Source organism: Emys orbicularis, chromosome 2 (assembly GCF_028017835.1).
Source record: "Emys orbicularis isolate rEmyOrb1 chromosome 2, rEmyOrb1.hap1, whole genome shotgun sequence".
Classification (NCBI taxonomy): domain Eukaryota; kingdom Metazoa; phylum Chordata; order Testudines; family Emydidae; genus Emys; species Emys orbicularis.
Window position 1 is genome coordinate 289190339 of NC_088684.1, and position 26066 is coordinate 289216404.

At 42.3% G+C, this 26066-nt stretch overlaps 1 protein-coding gene across 8 annotated transcripts in view; it reads left to right on the top strand.

Annotated features, from left to right (window-relative positions):
• LOC135874248 (pituitary adenylate cyclase-activating polypeptide type I receptor-like) overlaps positions 1–26066 on the top strand; it is a 184835-nt gene that overhangs the window by 128743 nt on the left and 30026 nt on the right. For 6 of the 8 annotated variants that reach the window (XM_065399023.1, XM_065399025.1, XM_065399027.1 and 3 more), the window contains exons 5-12: positions 2926–2961; positions 4638–4747; positions 5671–5768; positions 6844–6976; positions 10996–11149; positions 14828–14888; positions 18708–18777; positions 21530–21621. In XM_065399023.1, coding sequence (XP_065255095.1) covers positions 2926–2961; positions 4638–4747; positions 5671–5768; positions 6844–6976; positions 10996–11149; positions 14828–14888; positions 18708–18777; positions 21530–21621 — 754 coding nt within the window. The remainder of the gene's footprint in view (positions 1–2925; positions 2962–4637; positions 4748–5670; positions 5769–6843; positions 6977–10995; positions 11150–14827; positions 14889–18707; positions 18778–21529; positions 21622–26066) is intronic. The other 2 variants (XM_065399026.1, XM_065399029.1) reach the window with 1 other exon arrangement.

Here is a 26066-nt window from a genome sequence, read left to right on the forward strand (position 1 = left end):
AGTGTTGTATGAGGTGTACATGAAGGCAGAATTTGGTTCTCAATTTGTTTTTTAACTTCATTTTAAATACAAGAAAAATGAGGCACAGACTGGTTAAGTGACTTGCCCAAGGTTACACAGCAACTCAGTGGAGGAGACCTGAATAAAACTTAGATCTGCTCATCATGATATAGGGAATCACTGACCTTCTTAAACAAGGAGCTGCTTATTAAGAAAATCAACTATAGATAACCAACCAACCAGGTTTCCACACAATTTGAGTACCTGCTTTGTGTCTCTAGTTTTCTAGGAGCTGCACCCTGCCTGGAACGCTATACAGCACAGAGAGATATCTAGTGACTGACTAATATACAGGAAGTAAACATATCTGGTACTGAGCACTGCACTTTAAGAAAAATGTAGACAAACAGGGTCTAGGGGAACGCAACAAAACTGATGAAAGGTTTAGAAAATCTGACATATGAGGAAAGGTTTAAAAGAAACTGGCCATGTTTAATCTTGAGAAAAGACGAGTGGGCGGGGGGGGGGGTGATCACAGGCTTCAAATATGTTAAAGGCTCTTATGAAGAAAATGGTAAGGTTAGTGTGACCAGATACTCAACAAAATTAATAGTAACAACAAGCGGGAAGGAACACAAGCCAAAATAGGGAAAGAACAGGTCAAAGGATATTTAGGTAAGTTAGATGTATTCAAGTCAGCAGGACCTGATGAAGTTCATCTTAGCATACTCAAAAAACTAGCTGAAGCAATCTTGGGCCCATTAGCAATTATCTTGGAGAACTCATGAACAATGGGTGAGGTCCCAGAGGATTGGAGAAGAGCAAACATACTACCTACCTTTAAAAAGAGGAACAAAGAGGAGCCGGGGAATTATGGACCAGTTAGGCTAATGCTGATACCTAGAAAGATACTGAAACAGATTATTGAACAATCAGTTATAGGATAATAGAGTTATAAGGTATAGCCAACATAGATTTGTCAAGAACAAATCATGCCAAACTAATTTAATTGTCTTCTTTGTCGGGGTTACTGGCCTAGTGGATGAGGGAAAATGGTAGACATGATATATCTTGATTTTTGTAAGGTTTTTGACACAGTCCCCCAACATATTTGCATAAGCAAATTAGGGAAATGTGGTCTAGATGAAATTACTACAAGGTGCATGCACAACTGGTTGAAAGATTATTCAAAGAGTAGCTATCGATGGTTTGCAATCAAACTGGGTAGGCGTATCTGGGTAGGATCAGTCCTGGGATCAGTGCTAGTCAGAAAAGGACCTAGGGGTTACAGTGGACGAGAAGCTGGATATGAGTCAACAGTGTGCCTTTGTTGCCAAGAAGGCTAACGGCATTTTATAAGTAGGGACATTGCCAGCAGATCGAGGGACGTGATCATTCCCCTCTATTCGACATTGGTGAGGCCCCATCTGGAGTACTGTGTCCAGTTTTGGGCCCCACACTACAAGAAGGATGTGGAAAAATTGGAAAGAGTCTAGCGGAGGGCAACAAAAATGATTAGGGGGCTGGAGCACATGACTTATGAGGAGAGGCTGAGGGAACTGGGATTGTTTAGTCTGCAGAAAAGAGAAGAATGAGGGGGGATTTGATAGCTGCTTTCAACTACCTGAAAGGGGGTTCCAAAGAGGATGGATCTAGACTGTTCTCAATGGTACCAGATGACAGAACAAGGAGTAATGGTCTCAAGTTGCAGTGGGGGAGGTTTAGGTTGGATATTAGGAAACACTTTTTCAGTAGGAGGGTAGTGAAGCACTGGAATGGGTTACCTAGGGAGGTGGTGGAATCTCCTTCTTTAGAGGTTTTTAAGGTCAGGCTTGACAAAGCCCTGGCTGGGATGATTTAGTTGGGGATTAGTCCTGCTTTGAGCAGGGGGTTGGACTAGATGACCTCCTGAGATCTCTTCCAACCCTGATATTCTATGATTCATTAATGACTCAGATAACAGAATGTAGAGTCTGCTTATAAATTTTACAGATGACACCAAGGTGGAAGGGATTGCAGATACTTTAGTGGACAGGATTAGAATTCAAAACGACTTTGACAAATTGGAGAATTGGTCTGAAACCAATAAGAAGGAAGGAAAAATCAAGTACACAAATACAAAATGGGGCATAACTGGATCACAAATTGAATATGAGCCAACAATGCGCTGCTATTGTAAAAATGGCTAATATTCTGGGGTGTATTAACAGGAATATCATATGTAAGACATGGGAGATAATTGCTCTGATCTCCTCAATGCTGGTGAGGCCTCAGCTGGAGTACTGTGTCCAGTTCTGGGTGTCACACTTTAGGGAAGATGTGGACAAATTGGCGAGAGGCCAGAGAAGAGCAACAAAAATGATAAAAGGTTTAGAAAACCTGACCTATGAGGAAAGGTTAAAAAAACTGGATCTGTTTAGTCTTGAGAAAAGAAGGCTGAGGGGGGACTTGATAACAGTCTTCAAATATATTAAGGGCTGTTATAAAAAGGACAGTGATCAATTGTTCTCCTGTTCACTGAGGTAGGACAAGAAGCAATGGCCTTAATCTGCAGCAAGGGAGATTTAGATTAGATATTAGGAAAAACTTTGTAACTATAGGGAAGTTGTGAATTCCCTATCATTTGAGGGTTTTAAGAACAGGTTAGACCTGTCAGAGATAATGTGGGTATATGTGGTCCTCCCTCAGCGCAGGGGGCTGGACTAGATCACCTCTCAAGGTCCCTTCCAGCTCTTCATTTCTATGGTTCTGTATCCTTACATTCTTTTTTTCCCGTCAGACATACATTCATAGATTCTGAGGCCAGAAGGGACCATTGTGATCACAGAACTTTCCCAGACATTGCAATGACATTTGGTTATTATGGGAAACAAACCAGTAAAAAAAAAAAATCATCTGTGCTAACCAGATGTCATTTCTTTCCAGGTTGGGAAGTGGATAACATGGGGCAAACTCATCCAGGTAGGAGGCAGTTCTGTTGGCTTCCTAGCTTTTATACATCTTCTCCCGGAGCTCATCTTTCTAAATCGCTCTGGGTTATGATGGGCCTCAGACTGAAAATTTAGGCAGACACCTGCTATTTTTTGTACTTAGTAAATATTGGTAGTACAGTAGCACTCATGAGGGGAAATAAAAAAAATTATGTCTTTTAAAATCAGTTTAATCTAAATGCTAAAATGTCTTACTCAAAACCATATGGTTATTGCATAATACAGGGCAGAACTAAGGTTGTTTGGGTGCCTTAACTGTGCATTTCCATACGTTAACATGTTTGGATTTCCTTTAAATGTTATCTTAACTCTTATTGTCTTGGATTTATACTGCTTGATTTGTGGATACATTACAGGGACGTAGTTGGTATTTTATCCTAAATTACTGATCTGCACTCTCAACCTTAACTACATCTTATTGTAGATTTTAAAATGTGTGTGTGTAAACTTTAACATAAGTATGTCCATCATTCAAACCAGAGGGTGAACACATATTTGCAATTCCATCTTTCCCAAAGGCAAAACAAAACAGGCTACTTATTTAGGACCTGATCCAAATACCCTGGAAATCAGAAAGGAGACTTTCCTGGACATTGGATCATCAAACCCATATTATAGAAGCTGTAAACAAAATGTCCTCACTATATTTCTGGTTTTGTAGGTGATTTTGACCTATTGGATAGCACAGGCCAAACTCCCTTAGGTAAGGAAAAGAAACAAGGATGCTTTATTTATTTATTTATTTTTACTCTAAAGGAATAACCCAGCTTTCTTTCCTGCCAGCTGGAAATTATTTTTCAGATCAATTCTAATTATAGTGCCGCACTTAGTTGTGTGTTACTTTTAGCAGCATTATGAAGATCTATTCATCAATTGAATGCTACAGTCTAACAAGGATATAATTATAAATTATATTTACTACTGTAACAATAATTACTGAATGGTGTTGAAGAAACCCAACCTTGTGATTTAGTAGCTATTTCTGCAGAGAACACTGGGAGCTGGTGTGCAACAATAACGTACTGAAATTCACCAAGTAATGGAATGCTCACAAAAGAATGCACTGATTAAATAGGTGCATTGGGTTCCATTTATGGATGAATGACATGACTGAAAAATAAGGTCAGTGCCATTGACATGATGTGCTGCCTAACAACATTGCTCTAAACATGAAAAATACTGAGCAGCAGAAAATCCTCATGCAAAAGCTGAAATTGTAATCAATTCTGGTGGAGGTTCAATCCAAACAGAAGAAACTGTAATGGCTCAATAAATAGAAAGCATTCTACAGTTCTGGCTTGCAGGGCATTCCGAAAAGAATTCAGTGCACCCACATGCACTGGTCTAATTTTTCAGTGTAGTCACAAGAGCTACTCCTCTGGAACAACCATGTGCTGGTAGAGTGTTCTGGGTAATTGGAGATGTGAACGAGCATGTTAGCTGTCCTTCTTGGCTTCAGAATCCTCCTCTTAAAAACTTCCACAACTGCAGTTTTTGGACTGAAGCTAAGGTTTAAGTTACGAAGTTGTCAGGCCAGGAATTGTGTGGTAATGCTCCAGTCAGTAAAGGAAGATGTTTCCTGTGGTTTGGTTTGGCAATGGCATTTTCCTTGTGACCTATTTTACATGATGCTTGTATCCACTCCAGATGTAGGGGACATCAGCAGAAACTGCACAGAGGATGGCTGGTCTGAACCTTTCCCTCATTATTATGATGCCTGTGGGTTTGATGAAAATGAAACAGAGTCTGAAAATCAGGTAGGAACCCTTTAAAATGAGAAGCAAGTGAAGAACAGTGCACACGTGTTAATTGTATGGTTCATGGCTGAGCCATTCGACATTCATATTATTTGTGTTATTCATATCCATAAATATGAGTTCAAAAGAGGCAGGGCTTTGCTTGTATTCTAGCATTATACTGCATATTTCCATAATATTAATACATACTGCTTATGCAGCATGTAGCTCTTATAAACATTAGTTAATTAATCCTTACAGCAGTGTTTCTCAAACTGGGGTCGCCGCTTGTGTAGGGAAAGCCCCTGGCAGGCTGGGCCAGTTTATTTACCTGCCCCGTCCGCAGGTCTGGCCGATCGCGGCTCCCACTGGCCACGGTTCGCTGCTGAAAGCCAATGGGGGCTGCTGGAAGCGGCAGCCAATAAGTCCCTTGGCCCGCGCCGCTTCCAGCAGCTCCCATTGGCCTGGAGCAGTGAACCGCAGTCAGTGGGAGCCGCGATCGGCCGGACCTGCAGACAGGACAGGTAAACAAACCAGCCCAGCCTGCCAGGGGCTTTCCCTACACAAGTGGTTTGAGAAACACTGCCTTACAGCTACTACGGCATATAGTCTGCCATAAAGTAAGCTGCTATGCCTTTGAACAACCTAGGAAGTAGTCAGTGCAATTGCAAAAATCTAGTTTTCAGTCACCTCAGTAAGGTACTAAGCCACAAACAGAGCCAAACCTATGCTAACCCTGGTCATTATACATGGCACGGGAGAAGTAAATGAAGACATCATGTATGAGCCCAGTCCCGTTCGTGTTTCTCATCCAAGCAGTCCCATTAAGAGCTGAGGTGAGTGGAATTACTCCCCTGAGTGAGGTGAGCAAGATCTGACCCTACGTGACGGTACTACGTGACGGTACTACATACGGTACTACCATATGCTGTTTGTTTCTCAAGGATTACTACTACCTCTCCGTGAAGGCTCTGTACACAGTGGGATACAGCACGTCCCTTGTATCCCTCACCACAGCAATGGTTATCCTGTGTCGTTTCAGGTGAGTCACCAGAAATGAGTTGTCGCTCATCTCTGTAGGGGGGACAAAAGATCAGGGCCCAGGGGACCAAAAACAATCAAGTCCTCGACCTCAGGAGTTACAAAAATAAGATTCAAGACGTCCCTTAAAAATCAGATTTTTCCAACGGGTGGTGTCATTGAGTCTTGGTTTTGTTCATATTTCAGTGCACATGGGATTGGAATTTCCAAAGCACTCAGCATTGGCCTAACTCTGGTCAATCTTAGGTACTTATCTGGCCTCTATTACCATAATATCTGAACACTTCAGGATCTTTTAACATATTTACCCTCACAATATCCCTGGGAAATAGGACAGTGCTATCATACCCATTTTACAGATGGGAAAAGGAGGCACAGAGAAATGTAATGACTTACCTTAGGTCACCATCCTTCCTCTCCCAAATCACTGATTAATGAAATCTTGAAGTCAATGGTAAAATGGCCTACCTCTGTTCCTAGTAAGGCAAATTGGACTATTACCATCGACTTCAATGAGAGTAGTTAGGTTAAGCGCTTTTGAAGGTGCTGCCCATGAAGTCTTCATGGAAAGTTCTATAGGAACCAACTTTCACACCTGTGTACTCGCTGTCCAGGAAAATTAAGCACAGACATTATCAAGGTTCTGATGAGTATCATCTCTTAAACCAAAATTCCCCTCTGTCTAAAAACCTAAACCAACAATGCAAAGATTAAAAACTGAATCCAAATTTTTGGCTAAAATTCAATAAGAGATGCCAGCATTAGAGCAAATGCATTTAAAAATCTTCCATAGACATAAAATATTTTTTTGTCACACAATGCACAGTTAGCCGGTAGAATTCATTGCCACATGATATCATCAAGGCCGTGAGGTCAGTAAGATATTAAAAAATGCTGCGGTCTCCCAGCCCCATGGAAAGCACAGAATACTGTTTCCTGAGTTGCTGGATTGCCTGGGATCACAAATGTTCAAACTCCGGGTATTCAGACATGAAACCACCAGTCTTGATGTTGTATTCTTAAGAGAGAAATCAATCATCCACCCACCACCCCCATTTCCTCTCTCCTCTTTCTAGGAAACTTCACTGCACTCGGAACTTTATTCACATGAACCTCTTTATTTCATTTATTCTACGAGCAATATCCGTCTTCATCAAAGATGGGATTTTGTATGCGGAACAGGAGATTAACCATTGTTTTATATCTACTGTAAGTAGAACCAAAGCTGGAGTCCTTTTTTTTTCTCTAATGACAATGATTGTTAAATATTTGTATTAATAGTTGGGTTGGTCCTGCTTTGAGCAGGGGGTTGGACAAGGTGACCTCCTGAGGTCTCTTCCAACCCTGATCTTCTATGATTCTATTGCAGTTGCTCCTGGAAGCACCACCTGAGATCTGTCCTTCATTGTCCTTGACTCATACAAATGCATAGTAAGAGAGAATCCAAACCTGTATCATGATCAGCTTCCAGTGTAAACAGCACCTAACACAATAATGTCTTGCTCCATGACTGGGGCTCCTAGGGGCTACAAATAATAACACAAGTAATTTTAATAACAATAAACAGTGAGAGAAAGGGATGTCATTTAAAAACAGAGTGATGGTGGTTTGCAGACGTCCTGTTACTTCCATGATGTGAGATCTTTTTGGTTGGTTTTGCTTGTTAACGTTATTGTTATTCACACACCCATATGGTGAGTTTCGGATCCGGGGTAAGAGTGGGGTAAGGAGGGAGGGATAGCTCAGTGGTTTGAGCATTGGCCTGCTAAACCCAGGGTTGTGAGTTCAATCCTTGAGGGGGCCACTTGGGGATCTGGGGCAAAATCAGTACTTGGTCCTGCTAGTGAAGGCAGGGGGCTGGACTTGATGACCTTTCAAGGTCCCTTCCAGTTTGAGGAGATGGGATATCTCTATTAATTATATTAATTATTAATTATAAGGAGGGAAGGCAGAAGGTGAACAGCTAAAAGGGAAGACAAAGGGAAGAGAATGAGTTCAAGGCAGTCTGAGGGGAGGCAGGAATAAAAGAGAGAGAGGAGCCTGGAGTAAGGCTAAAGTGAACTACGAGGGAGGGAGTTGGAGCAAACAGCCAATCATCACAAGGGAGATGGCTATTAGCCAGGATGGGCAGGGACGGTGTCCCTAGCCTGTGTTTGCCATCAGCTGGGAATGGGCAACAGGGGATGGATCACTTGACGATTACCTGTTCTGTTCATTCCCTCTGGGGCACCTGGCACTGGCCACTGTTGGAAGTGGTCTATCCCAGTAGGGCCATTCATATGTTCTTATGTCCAGAATTAAGACTAAAAAGCGTAGTCTGGTGCCATCAGTAGAGCCGAGAATTCACTGCTGTAGCTCAAGCCTTGCTCCATCCAGGCAGTTTCTCTATTCCCCAAGCCTGGATGGCTAGAAGAGGATGGGGCGGAGGGGCACAAGAGACCAAGTGCCCCTGGATGAGGGATGGGAATCTTTTTTAACACATCTGGGTTGGGGAAGAAAGAAGATGGTTCTAACAGACACTTAAAAATATCCTAAAACTTCAAACCATGGCTGTAATCAGGACAGGGTGAGCGGGGCAGCCGCCCAGGGTGCAAAGCCACAGGGGCGGAAAAAGATGGGGGGGGGGATCCATAGGGGATGCAAATATGCTTGCTTGCCCTGGATGCTAAAATGCCTATTTATGGCTCCGCTTCTCTAGAATACCCCAGTAAAGTTCACTTACTGAGGATAGCTCTTTTTGCCTCTGCGCAGCAGCATAGGTTCACGCCTAATGCTGGCACTGCAGTGCCATGTTGTAGGAGTGACTGAATGGTGTGTAACAATAAAATACATATATATTTTTTTAAAATATATCAAAACTTTTTTGACCCTCAGGAAAAGTTCAGTTTATTTGGCTCAATTTTATGAGTAACTTTGGAGCTGGTTCTTACTTGATCCAAACCCATCATCATTCTGATGAACATCTAGATGAGTTGCTAAACTGAGGTCTCTCTTGCCCATCCACTTGTGATGTAAAGTCCCATGATTCTTTTCCAAAGGAAGAGACTGTTACTCTACTTTCTTCGTTCTTTCTCACTTAAACAGATTCCAACTTCTAAGGGTATGTCTATACTTTGAGCTGGCGGTGTGATTTCCAGCTCAGAGACAAAAAAAAAAATTAATGGTGCTTGAACAAAGACTGGGAGTGGATGGGCCATTACACAAAGTAAGGGTACGTCTACACTTACCGGAGGGTCCGGCGGCAGGCAATCGATGTTCTGGGATCGATTTATCGCGTCTGGTTTAGACGCGATAAATCGATCCCGGATCGATCCCGGAAGTGCTCGCCGTCGACGCCGGTACTCCAGCTCGGCGAGAGGAGTATGCGGCATCGACGGGGGAGCCTGCCTGCCGCGTCTGGACCCGCGGTAAGTTCGGACTAAGGTACTTCGAATTCAGCTACGTTATTAATGTAGCTGAATTTGCGTACCTTAGTCCGAAGTGGGGGCTTAGTGGGGACCAGGCCTAAAACTATTTCCCCATGCTTATTTCCCCCCCCCTACAGTTCCTCATATCTCCTTGTCAATTGCTGGAAATGGGCCATTTTCATTACCACTACAAACAGTTTTTTTTCTCTCCTGCTGATAAAATCTCACCTTAACTGATCACTCTCTTTATAGTGTGTATGGTAACACCCATTGTTTCATGTTCTCTGTGTGTGTATATATATATCTTCCCACTGTATTTTCCACTACATGCATCCGATGAAGTAGGCTGTAGCCCACGAAAGCTTATGCTCAAATAAATTTGTTAGTCTCTAAGGTGCCACAAGTACTCCTGTTCTTTTTGCGGATACAGACTAACACGGCTGCTACTCTGAAACAGCTCAGAGACACTAGATCAGATTGAATTTGACAAATGGTTTTGGTTGAAATTTTTTTTTAGAGAGATTAAACATTTTGTTTTGACCATTTCATTCTGAAACATTTTGTTTTGACTTGTTGACTCAAAATGGCATTTCAAATTAATTTTTGGCCAATTAAAAAAAAAGGGAAAAAAAGGAGGGGAAACCACCATAGATGTCCAATTAAAAATGAAATACTCGACCAAAAAAATAACAACATAGTTTTGAAGCCACCGAAAACATTTTGAGTTGACTGAAAGAGTTTTTTTGCATTTTTGATTTGGTGAAAACTTTGTGAAAAAAACAATTTTGGTTCCTATCAAACCAGAATTGTTTTTAAAAAAAATTTGGTTCAGCCCTCCCAAACCGAAAATCCATTAACTCAGCCCTACTTCAGTAGTTTCAAAGTTTCCATGAACCTCAAATCACAAGTGATGAGTCCCACAGATCCTACATTCTGGTGGCCGGAACTTTGGCTGACATAAATGGGTGTAGCGCCATTCAAGTGAATGGAGCTATTCCAGTTCACACTAGCTGAGGATGTGTCCAGGGGATGGAGTGTCAATGGGAGGCAACCAGGTGTCTCCTCCCCAAGCTCCAGGGATGAGCTTCCAGTTTTCAGTGCTATTCTGTGATGTCATTTTGTGAGTGGGTGATGTCGCAGGTTCAATATCATCCTGTTGACATGCAACATTGCAAAGCCAAGTCTGCCCAACACAATGTCTGTGTAGGGTTTAGCAGAGTTTGACAGAGTAGATTTGTAGTTTTGTCTAAAACTTTTCCCCGTTTGCTTTGTATGGTAAATCACTCAGCTTTCTTCACACTTATCCTCACTTTTCATTTCCTGACACTGAGTGACAGCTTCCACCAAATTGCACTGAAGTAAAATTCTGAACTTTGCACAGTAGGGTGCATCCTTTATGAGCCTCTTAGCAATCTCAGGCCTTTCCACACTTTTACTTCTATTTAATACCCCTCCTTAGATTTCTCTATACAAAACTGGATTCTTTTTCTTACCTGCACTTAAAGCATGGAGGACTATAATCTAGCAATTAGCAGCCATTGTCGGCATGCACCTTACTACTAGTAGAAGTTCTTAAGCTTCCTGAAAGCACTCATAAAATACCACCTAACTGCAAAAATTGGTTTTCTGCCCTTTAGAGCTGCACTCTTTAAGTGGCTTTTAACAGTTTTCATAAACTCTTTAGATGTATGTATTATAAAATAAAAGGCCAGATTGTTTTACTTGTTGTTAGAGGATTTCGGGATCTGTGTCTTGTTCTCGTATCCCCATCAAACAGGGGTGAAACAGCAAAATAACTTTATTTGTGCTTGTTTTTTGTAGGTGGAATGCAAAGCAGTGATGGTCTTTTTCCACTATTGCGTCATGTCCAACTATTTCTGGCTGTTCATTGAGGGATTGTACCTTTTCACCTTACTGGTGGAGACCTTTTTCCCAGAGAGGAGATATTTTTATTGGTACACCATCATCGGCTGGGGTAGGTGGCATTTCTTACATGGGTTTTGTTTATTTTTAACCCTAATGCATGCCAAAGACTTTACTCCCCCTACTTTGTTCTTGAAATGAGGAGTTGACTAAGAGCAAGCGAATGAGTGTAATCAAAGCAGAAGCCACCTGGTATTTTCAGTCACTAACTCCAGGCACTTGCATTTCTATGCTCTTCATGTGTTTGCGTGTACAAGTGTGTGTGACATGTAGTCTAAATGGAGGGCTTCCTTACCTCCCACCCCAAAGCCCCAGCATCATAACCATCTTCCTTGCCCAATTTGAGATGAACTAGACCTCCTTTTGGGAGTCCTCAGCAGTGCTCATAGGCAAGTCATGTGGTTGGCTGTAGAACCATGTAGACCCAAGAGTCTTTCTTTCTGAAGAAAACCAACATGCCTCTTGTAGCACTCCAAGAAGTCAAAAAAGAAGCAAACCAAACAACCCCCACTTCTCCATTGTATGTGGAATAATTGATGTAAGATTTTTTTCTCCTCCCACTGGTATTACAGATATGAGTATTGACATTATAAACCAAACTGCTTCTTGTCTCCCAGTCTAGCCAGACCTGCATTAAAATAAGGAGGATTTTGCATCACTGGCAAGCATACAGTTTCCTTTAGGGGATTTCTCTTTGCAAGAAGAGTTCTTAATGTTCTTAATAGGAAGTTTTCTGCTTATACAAATCAGATATAGCAGCTCTGGCCCATTCCTTGAGGCTACAGTCATGTCTGAAAGCTGATGGCTGAGTGGAAAGCATGTCTAAGTAAGGCCTGCTTCGCAATCCAGGGATGGATAGGTAAATAAGTGCTGGTTATCTTGGAAAGAAACAAACCGTGCTTTAGAGGAGCCTGTGATAATATGTATTGTGCTTATTTTGGATGTGAATCTTCTGGGACTGAATTCATCCTTCACGCATGTTAATCAGACAGTATGTAATTGAAATTTTGGCTAAGAATCCAAGATGCCAGACACAAGAGAAACCATTGATTGCAGCTGCTTGTCTCAGGTTTAATCACATATTCTCAAGGTTAGGCCCAATGTTTTATGTTTTGTAAAACAAGTTCCCTTCAAAACTGATCATGGATAGAAATAACTTCTTAGAGTCATTTAAAAAACAGCAAAGAAATCTGAAAACGTTTACACCTCTGGTTCTTCCGATTTGTATTATTTTAGCACGTACGAGCCCCAATTGGGTTCAGAGCTCCATTGTGCTAGGCCCCGTATATACACATAAGAGACAGCTCCTGATATGAAGATCGTGCACTCTAAACAGACAAAGAGTAGCAGGGGAAACAGAGTCACAGAATGATGAAGTGAGAAAGCCAGGTATAGAACTCTGGTCTTTGTGATTCTAAACCAGAGCCCTAACCACTCAACAACACTGCTTCTCACCTCAGCTCTCATCTAATCTAAAAGAGCAGGGCTCTGTGCCTAGGCGGAGCCCACTGAGTTTAATGAAACTCCTTGCAGGTGTAAAGCTCCATCCCCATAGAGCTGAGTGCAGGATCTTCTAGGCCTATGTCTGTTAGCGCAGCTGAATATAGTGTTAAATATGAGAACAATATAAGATAGCCTACAGACATACTGACCAAGGGATTGTTGGTCTATATAGTTAAAGAACTACCAGTCCATAGTGCAACCCTGTCTCAGGTGAATATTTGATTTCAGGATCATAAGTTCCCCAGAGCAAAAGATGTCCAACACTTCAAGGTGCAGGGGGCTGCATGCATAGGAGTTGAAGGGTGGTCCGTGCTCTGCAGGGCTGAGGCCTTCACCAGTGTTTTGGAGGGCCCCAAGTGCACTGTCAGCACTCAGCATAAAATTAATGACAATTATAAATGTGGATTCTTTTCTGAACTATTCAGTCCTCTGAGCCCTGCAAAACAGGACTGATGATTTCAGGAGAGATCCTATCTTCTCATGAGATTTCTTGTAATTTCTGCTCTTGATAAGGGAAGAAATTCTCTCTGCAAGAATAGGCCTTTCAGTGGCATTTTGATGCTACTTTTATTCTGACCTTGCCTGGAACCTGGAAGTGCAGAAGCATGCAGGGGAGGAAATGATAAAAGGAGATGACATAACTCTTTTCTGGTATGCATGTGTGTGTTCTCATTACAGATGGTCCCAGATCAGAACAGCCTTATACAATACGGAAGCAGGGACGTGCACAGGAATTTAAATTTGACCCCTGTTGGAGGGGCACGTTGAACACACACATTATATACATTAAACCATATCAACACACGCACATACACCATATGCACAGAAATAAACAGCAGTACACTCATCATTTCAACGAAAATCCATGTGTCATGGAGCTAGGTCAATAGATGTATCCACAAGTACTTGGCTACGGTGGGATCACAGAGCTCCTCTGGCCAGAGCAGGGGCAGAGAGCAAGCGCCTCCAGTCCTGGAGAGCTTATGCTCTCACTCCCCTCTGCAGTCCCATGGCTGGAGGAGCTGTCAGCTCCCGCTGTGGCCCCAGGGCCTGCGCCCCTGCTTGCCCCCTGCCCTTGTGCATGCCCCTGTATGGAAGCGATGTTTGGATTACATTTGCAATCGATACATTGGGCCCGATTCTGATCTCACACCCACTTTTCATTGTTGTAGCTCCACTGACTTTTTTGGAGTAACTTCTGATTTATGCCATTGTAAGCAAGACCCCTTTGATCCACTCATGCTTACGGTTTCATCAGATCTTCATTTTTAATGTAATGTTTTGGTTTGAAATTTTAGAAACATCCATTATACACCCAAGATCCTTGGTCTTTCATAAGCATAAGAATATTAAAATTGGATTAAATTTAACACATTTTATTTCCTCTCCCCAGAACATTTATTTTTGTCGCTGTTCAATCTCTCTCCATTTTAATTTTTCAGACTATCCGGGTATGTTCTTCTTTAACAGAGCTCTGCTTTGCTCAACCAAATAGGTGTAGAAAGTGGTATTCTCAATTTTAGTAGCTTCAGGACAGGGCCTGAGAAGATTAATTCTACTTATTAACCAATGTGACACCAACTCAGCTTTGCAAAATGTATAAAGCTTACTTGCGGCTGTCAGTCTCACCTCCTGCTAGACCCTAGGGTTGTCTACGTCCTTGTGGTTTCTGTCAGTCCCTCTCCTTAATCTTCCCACCAGGGGTTGAATCTTTCATTTGCCCCATTTCAAAAATACAATGCATGCCATTAAAACTCAACATTTGCCTCTGTGCAGCAGTTGCATACCACAGCATCTCTAAGTATAGGAAGCCTGGCTTATTTCCAGTGTTTTGTGTGGTGATTGAACAATATCAACAGCACAACAATCGAATACTACACCATTCTATGATATTGGCCTAAAACACTATAGACCCCACCATGTCATCATTTATACTCATGAAACCTCACTGAAGTCAACTCACCCTCTCTGGTGTCAGACTTGAAGGCCTTACTCGCATGCCAAATCCTTACAGAGTAAGGACTTCTAGATTCATTTCAAGAACAATCCTATTGTAAGCTGTAGGGTTTGGGGTCATTCCTAGCAGCATTTTTTTCCTATAAGCCATTGAAACATAAAACCTCCATGGAGAAAGATTGTGCGTCAAATGGAACTGATGTGCAGTCTGCAAATAAGAGCAATAAATAACAATAAACAAATAACGATTTCTCTCTCTTGTCTTTTGTAGGCACCCCGACAATTTGTGTCACTGTCTGGGCTGTGCTGAGACATCACTTTGATGATATCGGGTAGGTACCATTGGGTGAGAAACCCTCCAGTGACCTCATTTTCAAATGAAGTACAGAAGGGAAGAGGTCTGGTGGCTAGAGCAGGGGAATGTGGGCCAGGAGACCTGGCTTCCGTTCCCTGCTCTGCCACTAACTCATTGTGTAACTTTGGGCAATTTGCTTAGGCTAAACCAATGGTTCTTAACTTGCGGCCCAATCAACACAGAGCTGTGGCCCATGTGACATTCTCAGGGCCATACTGGTAGTATTGGATGTGGCCCACATAACACATAGAGAGCTGCATATGCAGCCCACAATGGTAAATAGGTTGAGAACCATTGGGCTAAACCATTGAGTACCTAAGGTTGGACTCCTAAATACCTATTTAAGCACAGAAGTAGACATGATACGGTGTCCCAAGTTGCTGCCCTTTGAAGCCAGTGGGGATTGCAGGTGCTCAGCATCTCTGAATATTCGATCCCAACTTCACCAAAGATTGGAGATGTTTGGATCTCAGGTTCTGGCTCAGGTCCATCTCTCTTAAATTCCTTCCTAGTGATTCAGTGACTGACTACACATAAAAACCTCTTTCCATGGAGGATTGGGGTTTTTTTTTTTTATCCAATGTTCTATTTAGATGATAAAACAAATTAAATCACCTATTTCCATGCAAAACAAGCCAGAAATCCCTGTTGTATCATTATGATGATTATAGCACTGGTCCTAAATGCATTAATTTCTTTTAGAAATCCAGATGGTCCCTGGTTTTGGGAGTAAATATCTCACGGGAGGAAAAACCTTTGCTGCTTTCTTTCTTAGAAGTTAATTAACATGCAGCACATTTAGATGGAGTCTAGCTGAGTCTCTCAATGGCTATTTTTTTTTTTTTTTAAAAGATCAGCTAGGTTTGTTCAGGGGTGGGGAGGAAAAGCCAGCAGGAGTCTGAAAACATTTCAGAAATTATGGGGCGGGGAATCCACTGAGAGAAAGGGAAAGGTCTGAAATTTAAAGACACTGACTTCAACTCCTGATTCAGCCCAGTGTAAGTGAGAAGGGAACTGGGTCTCTGGGACTAGATGGAGCTGACTGTCAATCCAGAGTAATACCACTGAAGGGAATGGAGTTTCACCAGAGCTCAGAATTTGGCATCTTAAAATGGAAAAGGGCCTTCCCCCCAAAAGAAGAAGTCATGTGGTTCTGGTCTCCACAGCAGCAAGCCACTTGCACCTGTAACAGAGCCTGCCTGGGGAGTGCAGTCTTTAAGTCGATACTTACATGCCCTGCTGTTTTCTCATTGTTTTTCATATTCTTAATGTGCTCTTACATCACTGATTCATAAGAAAGGGAAAAGTGGCTGCTGCTTCCACCCCTTCCATTCTGTGGGAGGCACACGGGTTGGGCTAAAGTGGTCTTGGGAAATGCACATTTTCCCCTTGTAATTGCTTATGTTTAAAACCAGCCCATGGGCAGTCAGGTTCAGTGGAAAGTGCAAGAGTCATGCCTAGTGGTCAAAGCAGGAACTGGGAAGCAAATCCAGTCCCAGGGCCCAGGCTGGAGTCAGGAACCAGTAGTCATTGCAGGAGTCAGAGCCAGGGCTAAGAGCCAGGCCAAGGGTCAAAACCAGGATTGGAAGCCAGTAGCCACGCCAAGGGTCAGAACCGGAGTCAAGAACCAGGGTCAGGGTGAGGAAGCTGGAGCCGGGAGCAAGCTGAGATAGTTGGGATTGAGCAGGAACCAGGTCGTGGAACAAGGCAATAGCAGGAGCACGGCAAGGAGCAGCGGGCACAGGGAGGATCGCAGCTGTGGACATGAATGCATTGAGCGGCTGGAGAGCTGCTGCTGGGCTAACAGCCAGCCAGCTGCTCTTCCTGACCAGTTAGGTGGGGCAGTCAGTCAGGTAGCCTGCTCCAAGCCAGCTGCACTTGTTGGGGTGCCAGAAGACAGACTCTGTTCCAGGCCCTGATCCCTGACATCTTATTCCTTTATGGACAAACTCTTAGCCACAAAATGATGCCTATTAACACTGCAAAACTACTTTGAACGATGTCCATATGCTAACCAGACGTGATCCCTCGCACAAGCCCTCCAGAGCAGGACTAATCTATGCAGGGTCCCGACAAATGCAGTTTTACAGATCCTGGCTGAAATGTTCACAAGTGCCTGCGTGGCTTAAGGGCACAAGAATCGTTGACTTTCAGTGGGACTCTTGCTCCTAAGTCACTTAGGCTCTTTTGAACATTCCATTCACTGTGTATGTCAGGGGGGGAAATACAGGCCATTGTTTGTGCTTGACCCATTAGACCCTGTCCTAGAATTTCACCTCACATATATATATATACTTTTCCTGTCTTAGACAACTTATGGAGTGGTTCATTTGTGGGTATGAGTCAGGACTGATGGGGAAATTTCAGATCTGTGCACCACATACGCATGTGACATACACATGGAAGATGGAATCTGGCTCATAAACATTTCATCTACTCCCACACACATACACACAACAAAGGGACCATAGCTTTTAATGTACGGGTTTCTACTCTCCTCCTCCACCCCCTCCGCAATGTTTTGCAGGCAGGCATTTGAAGTACATAAAAGGTAAAGATAAACTTTCACAGTATTAACATTTTGTTCTTCTGAGTTCTTTTCACTGTTGGTTAGAATCCGACAGCACATCACTAGAACCAGGATTTACAGTTGTTATTCCCAGGGCCGGCTCTACCATTATTGCCACCCCAAGCAAAAAAAAAAAAAAAAGGCAAAGCAACAACAAAAAATGCCGCCTGGACTGTGCCACCCCAAGGCTGGCCGGAATGCCGCCCCTTAGCATGTGCCGCCCCAGGCACGGTCTTGCTCTGCTGGTGCCTGGAGCTGGCCCTGGTTATTCCAATGGGGAGGAAAGCTCACCACTTCAAGTGCAAAGCATTTTATGATGCCTGATGGTGCTAGGAAAAATAAATCCCAATGGGTAGCCATGCTTGGTTTGTTTTAAAATTAAAAACATTCATCAAAAGCTGGGCAGGGGAGAAAGGTCAGATGCATGTACAAGAGAAAAAAGTTTGCACTCTTTGCCCAATTCTAGAAACATGTCCAAGGCCTGAAAACCCAAACTTTCAGTTGACCAATTTAGCCCTCAAATGAGTGTCTGTATGTAGTCCTCATGCAGCTCCATAGGAGTCAATTGTGCATATGAAGGCAGAATGGAGATCCAATGGGCAGACATTTGCTTTAATGATGGATTGCTGCAGAGGACAGTACAACAGTTAAAATACGAACTGACCTAAACCTTTGCCCAAAACTCAGTCTGAACCGTCTCAAATAACACTTTGCTCTTCTGCACAGTAAACCTCAAAACACCCCCTTGAGCTAGTTAAGTGCTTGAATACCCGTTTTGCAGACAGATGGACTGATGCACACAGGCACTTGGGGCCAGATTTTCAAAGGTGCCTAAGGGCGCAGATCAGTGGCTAGCAGGATTTCCGGCAGTGCCTAAACAGGTGAAGCACCTAACTGTGATGATTTAAATGGGAGTTAGGTGCCTAACTCACTTAAATCTCAAGAGACACCTCTTTGCATATTAGGGTGCCTAAATACCTTTGAACATCTGGCCCCAGGTGATGTGGTTAAGGCTGCATAGGGAAGTCAGTGTCAGAGACAGGACTGGGAACTCTTATTTCTTGACTCAAAGTCTTGTGCTTTAGTTGCATGACGTTCCTTTCCTTCTTGTGACAAAGTTCCAATAGAAGAAAATATCAATGTACTGGTGTGCCTGGTGGTCTCTTTATCTCTCTCTCTCTCTCTCTTTCTTCCCCTGAATCCCCCTTTATTTTTTAATTATTTTAGCTGCTGGGACATGAATGATAACACTGCCCTGTGGTGGGTGATAAAGGGCCCCGTGGTTGGATCAATAATGGTAAGTAACATATGTAAGAGATATCTCTTCATGGCTATCCATATGAGCTAAAACTGAATTAAAGCCAATGACTCTACAGATTGTCACGTAGCAGAGGGCGAGGCTGGCTAGAAGTTGCTCTGCCCTAAGCAAATTGGAAAATACCTGCTATTATGTAACACGCATGTACCCAGGTATTACTGCTCCCAGGGTTGACAGACACCTTTAGCATGAAGGACCTCTTTCTGGCTCTGGATAGTAAATCATGCACATCGTCTATGGAAGTGATTAATCACTGGAATAAGCTACCAAGGGAAGTGGTGGATTCTCTGTCTTCTGGATGGCTTTCTGGAAGACGTGTTTTAGTCAAACAGAAGTTATTGGGCTCAATACAGGAATAACTGGAGGAAATTATCTGGCCTGTGTTACACAGGAGGTCAGACTAGATGATCGTAGATCTCCCGTCTGTCCTTAAGTGCTGTAAACCACGAGTTGAGGACTTCAGTAACTCAGACATAGGTCAGGGGGTTGTTACAGGAGTGGGTGGGTGAGATTCTGTGGCCTGCGTTGTGCAGCAGGTCAGACTAGATGATCATAATGGTCCCTTCTGACCTTAAAGTCTATGAGTCTATGAGTCAATGGAAGTCCTAGGTGGGGCATCAGGATGACCCTGTCCTAGGCAGTGTATATTTGCTGTCATAGGCCCACCAGGCTTGCTTTGCCCCTATCAGTTGTACAATCAGGTGCCCACATGCAAAATGGGAAATGACTGCCCAGGAAGGAGTACTGCGGAAAGGGATCTGGGGGTCAAAGTGGATCACAAGCTAAATATGAGTCAACAGTATAACACTGTTGCAAAAAAAGCAAACATCCTTCTGGGATGCATTAGCAGGAGTACTGTAAGCAAGACACGTGAAGTAATTCTTACACTCTACTCCGCGCTGATTAGGCCTCAGCTGGAGTATTGTGTCCAGTTCTGGGTGCCACATTTCAGGAAAGATGTGGACAAATTGGAGAAAGTTGAGAGAAGAGCAACAAAAATGATTAAAGGTCTAGAATACATGACCTATGAGGGAAGATTGAAAAAAAAAAAAAACCAGCTTTGTTTAGTCTGGAAAAGAGAAGACTGAGTGGGGACATGATAACAGTTTTCATTTACATAAAAGGTTGTTACAAGAAGGAGGGAGAAGAATTGTTCTTCTTAACCTCTGAGGATAGGACAAGCAATGGGCTTAAATTGCAGCAAGGGAGGTTTGGGTTGGACTTTGGGAAAAACTTCCTAAGTGTCAAGGTAGTTAAGCACTGGAATAAATTGCCTAGGGAGGTTGTAGAATCTCCATCATTGGAGATTTTTAAGAGCAGGTTAGACCAACACCTGTCAGGGATGGTCTAGATAATACTTAGTCCTACCATGAGTGCAGGGGGCCGGACTAGATGACCTCTCGAGGTCCCTTCCAGTCCTATGATTCTATAGTAGAGCCATACTGGTTATAAGGCTTAGTTATGTGGGCGCAGATGCAGAGACTAAAATGGATTCAGAAAATAATAATGCAACAATTGCAGGTAGAGGAGCGTAAAATGAAATCATACGGATCCTGCAATTCCCGGTGACAGATCACTAAGGGGGATTCACCCTAGAGGATACGTAGGTGATGGTATTTCCACCCCCTTCCCTTGGGGTTTTCAGTGAAGGGAAAGCTAAAAATTATGTCTGGGGCTCTGATGGTAGATGCTGCTGAGGGGATGCACTGAGCAGAGCTGTTTGCAATTTTTTACTTTTTTTTTTTAATCAAAAATGCAGCAGCATTAAAATCAAATTTTTTTTTGAAAACATCTCCATATGGATGAAACGTTTAATTTTTGTCTGGAAAAAAGAATTTCAGAGCCCAGGGACCGTGTTAGCTTTTGTTTCCGCGGGTTTTTTAAATAAAAAAATTGACATTTTTAACAGAAACCAAATGGGATTTTTTTTTTTTTTACCACTTCTAGTGTTCGGTCAGGGCATTCCCCAGCTGCAGTAGCCAAGGCCCCTCACTAGTCCGCACTGCCCGCTCTTTGGGTACTTCAAACCCTCCTTCTGTCTGTCCTTCTGTAGAGGAGGTTGCAACCATTTTATTTCACCACACCTGCTCCCTTTTGGGGACATTATTCCACCACAGCCCCTTCCCTCCCCTCCCCGCCTGCATGGATCTGTGAGCTGAATCCAGCCTCAGGGCTGCAAGGAGCAATACGGCAAAGCCACCTGCCTTACCCTCACTCAGTAAGAGAACAAATCAGCTCTTCCTTCACATGTAGCCTGATTCCGAGAGGTGCTGAGTGCATGAAGTCAATGGGAGTTGAAGGTACTCAGTACCTCTCAGGACTAAACTCTGGCCAGCCAAGTACAGGCGTTCAAGGATCTGTTTCCTTTGCCGTTTTTGATAATGACAAATGCTGAAAACTGTTTACGTAAGCCTCTCATTAACTGTTGCTGGCAAAGGCATGCTCAGGCACGCAAGGGAGTCTGTGCCTACAAAATCTGGGCTTAGGGCAATAGAGAAAGTGGGAATGCTGCCTCCAGGGCATATTGCCCCACTATTAGTCATGACCCTGCAAGGTCCCCTCTCCACAGAGGTTCTTCAGAGTTCCAGCTCTGCAGATTTGGGAGGAGTGAGGCAACGGGGGCCAGCGGGTCAGACACTCCTTGTCATATTAAGAGAAATACAGCATGGCTAATAGCATTCTCCCCATAAGCCAGGATTGCTTTTCACTTCTCTTTTTCTTCTCTTCCCAGATAAACTTTGTTCTTTTCATTGGCATAATCGTTATCCTTGTGCAGAAACTCCAGTCGCCTGATATTGGGGGCAACGAATCCAGCATTTACTTGTAAGTACAATGGCTGTCAAATAAGCAGTAATTAATTCCGATCTCTAATATACACATAGGAAAAACACCCTCAATAGAACTCAATTGACTTGTTTGGCTGTGTCATAGAGTCTATTAATGATTATTTTTTTAATCCAACAGCCACTAAAATACTTTTTTTAGTGCCCCCTTTGATCTCTCTTTAAAGCTCTTAGAAAATAATTTTAAATGCTATATATATATATTTTAAAAAAGCATTATGCTCAGATCAGTTATTTGGAAATTAACCTACTGTCCAGGCGTCAAGGATTATTATATTTATGGGACAGTTTGCTGTGCTTCATATGTTCCAAGGACCTGATCCAGAGTCCACTGAATTCAATGACAGTCATTCTGTTAACTTCAGTGGACTTTATCAGATTCTAAGTTACGAAGTCCTTGTGAAGTTACATATATTCCCATTTTTGGATGGTAATTTTGAATCCATTCAACATAAACTAAACAATCGTTATTGTTCTTTAAACTGCTTCAAAGCTCACAACTAATCTTAAATATTTCCATGTGAGGTTTTAAATCAGAGCTTGTTTTCATTTTGCCCTTTAATTTTTTTTTTTCAAAACATATATCCTGTCCATTAGCTCCTATTTCTTCCTCCTCCTGGAGAGTTGTTGTTAACATTGATTTGGCTGTAAATCCCCATGTCTGGTTTGTGTCTCCCATTAGAATGATTTTTGTTTTTCTTTTAAATACTTACGGAATGTTGAAAGGGAAAAAAATAGCTACAACATGTCTGGTGCTCCCCCCTGGTTTCCTGCCTAACGACTAAGCAGGTTTCCCTTGCACCTTTCCAAAGTCCAAGCATTTTGTGCACGCTAAAACCCTGATTATTAGTCTGGCTTCTCTGCTTAGCACTGAAAAATCCAATTTAACAGGTTACAGGAGGAGATTTCTTAGCATGTAGGATTATGTTTAAAATTTCTATCTAATGCCTCCACTGTACCTTTGATAGCTACAACTGCAGCACGTTTGCACAGCCCAATGCAAAAGTTCTTACTTACACAAAAATCCCATTGAGGTCTGTAGTGTAGTAAGCAGTTCATTTTGTCACTGTTAAGTCCTGGACAGAGCATAGAGAGATCCTGTGTAGTGACCATTTTAAAGCTAATTTAGAAGATAGAACTTCAGGATCTTTGTCTCTGTTCAGCATCCTAAATAATTCTCTTTGCTTTCATTGCTATGGAGGCTTGTGTCTATGACAAAACACTGCAAAATCAATATTTGCCTAAGTAAGCATTGCAGGTCTGGTCACTACAGGAACCCATAGTTCATTGTGTGAATTGCATTGACTCATTGATGAAGATCAGTTTTTTTCTCCTATCCTATTATGTTTGCATGAAATGGTGGCGTTTCTGTAGATCACTTTCTCCTTTTGGTCTTCCCTAAATGGAACATCCATTTAATTAAGGTGTTTCACTCAAAGCTGTAAGCTTTATACCCTCAGACCTAAAGAATGCTTTAAATACATTTTGCGGATACACACTGCTGAGACTTACCACTCAGGAGAAACTATAGTGGCTAGGTTAGCCGTCTTACCCGCATGGTTTGCCCAATCCAGTGCATGAAGACTTCCCATGTAATTGCTTGCAGGAAATCCCCACTGCATCTTAAATGGCAATCTAGATGTGCAGAGCCATTTCTTCCTATGAATAGCGAAGTGCATGGTTGCTGCACATCTATTACATATGAGGCAAAGCATGCCATAAATTCAAATGATTACAATAGGCTATGAAGCATCCTTGCTATTTTTTAGTCAATATGGTTACTAGGTTTCACTGATATTTTTCCTATGTGTATAGTTGGCAACCAGAACAAGGAAACATCATATTTTCTGTTTCATTCGCTGCCATTATTTTTTCATATTTGTTTGCAACTTTATAAATGGACATGTATAAATATATCCTTCATTTATGTACATGTTATGAAGTGGAGTGTTGTTTATCCAAACAGATTTAACAGTAGCAAATGCGTGTAGAAGTGATGCAAGAAATAAAAAATGTATGCATAGATATACACAGGCAGATATAGTATATATATACACTGCATACTGTATACAAATCTGTTGTTACATCAGAGGTATGGTTATGTTACCATAGTAAAACTTCCATGGAATTTATCCTAGAGCCCATAATGAATATCTGCCCTGCCCTGTTCTGTTATCTCAGACTAACAAATGTTTAGTTTGCCCATTTCTTTAACCAGACAAAAAATGAAACACTTCCACCCATGTCTGCAGTAGTCTGAACACACCTCATATCAACAAACATGCTAAAAGCAGTTTGTCTGGGTTTTATCTTTTTGTTCTAATGTACCATTTTGAAAAAAGCACTGTGGAATTCAGTACTGTCCGGCTAAATGAGGAAAAAAAGACAAGGAAGCTCATTCTGTATCCCAGCTGTGAATCCACAGACATGATTCACATGGACGAAAAAATAAATTTTCATATTGTTGAATACTGGTTGGAAAAAACACTTCGGGTGAAATCCTGGCCCACTGACCCCAATAGGAGTTTTGGTATAGGGCCAAGAATTGGGGCCAGAATTTCATCCTTTATTATTAAAATGAGACAAGCCATCAAAATTCCCACTCAGACAGTCCCATTGGGGTCAACTCAGTACTCAAGCCCCGGTTCAGCAAAGCACTTAAGCACACATTAACTTGTTCAGCAAAGGAGTTAAACATGTGGCTGAGTCCCATTGACTTCAATGGGGTATAAGCACATGCCTAAAATTAAGAACCTGCTCAAATGTTTTGTTGAATCAGGGCATTAATAAACTGGAGGTTCACAAGTATAGCTATGGACAGAATTTGGCTTATTCAGTTCAGTGGAACTACTTATGTTACTGCTATTGCTCATGTGAATAAGGTGAACAAGATTTAGCCTCTGTGTTGCCCTAAAAAGATCACTGTGAATATGTTGATACACACACACACACACACACACACAGAGGCAGAGAGAGAGAGAAAAAGAAATGTCATACAGTACTTTAGGATAAGTTAATTCATACATTTCCATATTAAAGAGCATGTGTATCTTTTTTATAAAGACAAATACTCTTTTCACCCATATGGGACAAAAAAAAATTGTATCCCTACTTTATATTCATCCATTAGGATAATTTTATATGTTGGATTTATTTGAGATGATACAGTATATGACCCATATATAACTTAATATGTAAATGGTTCCTTATATATTAAAGTCCATACACATGAAATATGATATACTATCTATGTATATGAAACACACATGCCCTTTCCACATGGGTAAACATGCCTGTAACTCAAGAAGAATTCTAAAAAGCTGGTTACTGGCTTTGAGAGGAAATTTTATATTCCTAATATCTATATTGTATCTTCGCATATGAGGGTCATTTTATCAACTAGCGTACGAGTTTGCTTTTGCTTTTCTTTTTTAAATCCTGTTTCCTAGACACTATGGGCTAGATTCACAAAAGGACATAGGTGCCTAAATCCGAGAATCAGACTCGACTGGGGTTCAAAAACCCTCTGCTCAACTGCCGCCTGTAGGTGCCAAAAAGCCTAAAAGCACTCAGCACCTAAATTTTTGCCGTAGATATTCCTTAGGCACCTATGTTTCTGCCTCTGAGCATGCACACTGCAGCCTTGTGCCAGTCATCCAGACACCTAAGCCCCAGTGTGATTCATGAACTGGGAAAGATAGGTGTTCCTTCATCTAACTTGCTGTGGGGCCTGATCCGGTAAGGGCGCCTATAGAGGAGTTCCCAACAAAATGGTGGGGGGAGAAGCACAAGGACCTCCCTCATAACTTTAGCACAGTAGTTAGAGCACTCACCTGGGATGCTGGAGACACCCAATTCAAGTCCCCCCCACCGTGTGATTTGGAGAAGGGTTTGAACAGGCATCTGCCACCTCTCAGTTGGATGCCGTATCCACTGGGCTGTGGTATATTTTGATGCAGGGCTGCCTCAGTCTCTCCTGTCGAAGCTGTTCCATTGTGGTAAGTCATTACAGAAAGGTATTGGCATAGGATCCTGGGTCTCCCAGCTCCTGGGTGAGTGCACCAACCACCAGGCTACAGACTCATTCTCATACTTTTCCTTGCTCTCTCTCTCTCTGGCCCAATGATCCTTTCCTTATTTATCCCCAATGGAACAGCTTCCAAAGGAGAGACTGAGAGAACTCCACATCAGAATATCTTCTAGCCCAGTGACTGGGTCGCTCACCTGAGATGGTAGATCCCTATTTCTCCATAAGGTGGAAGGGGAACTTGAACCCACATCACAGGGGAGTGCTCTAACCACTGGGCTAAAAGTTGTAAGTAGGGCTGTCGATTAATTGCAGTTAACTCACGCGATTAACTCAAACAAATGAATCACAATTAAAAAATGAATCACAATTAATCACACTGTTAAACAATAGAATAC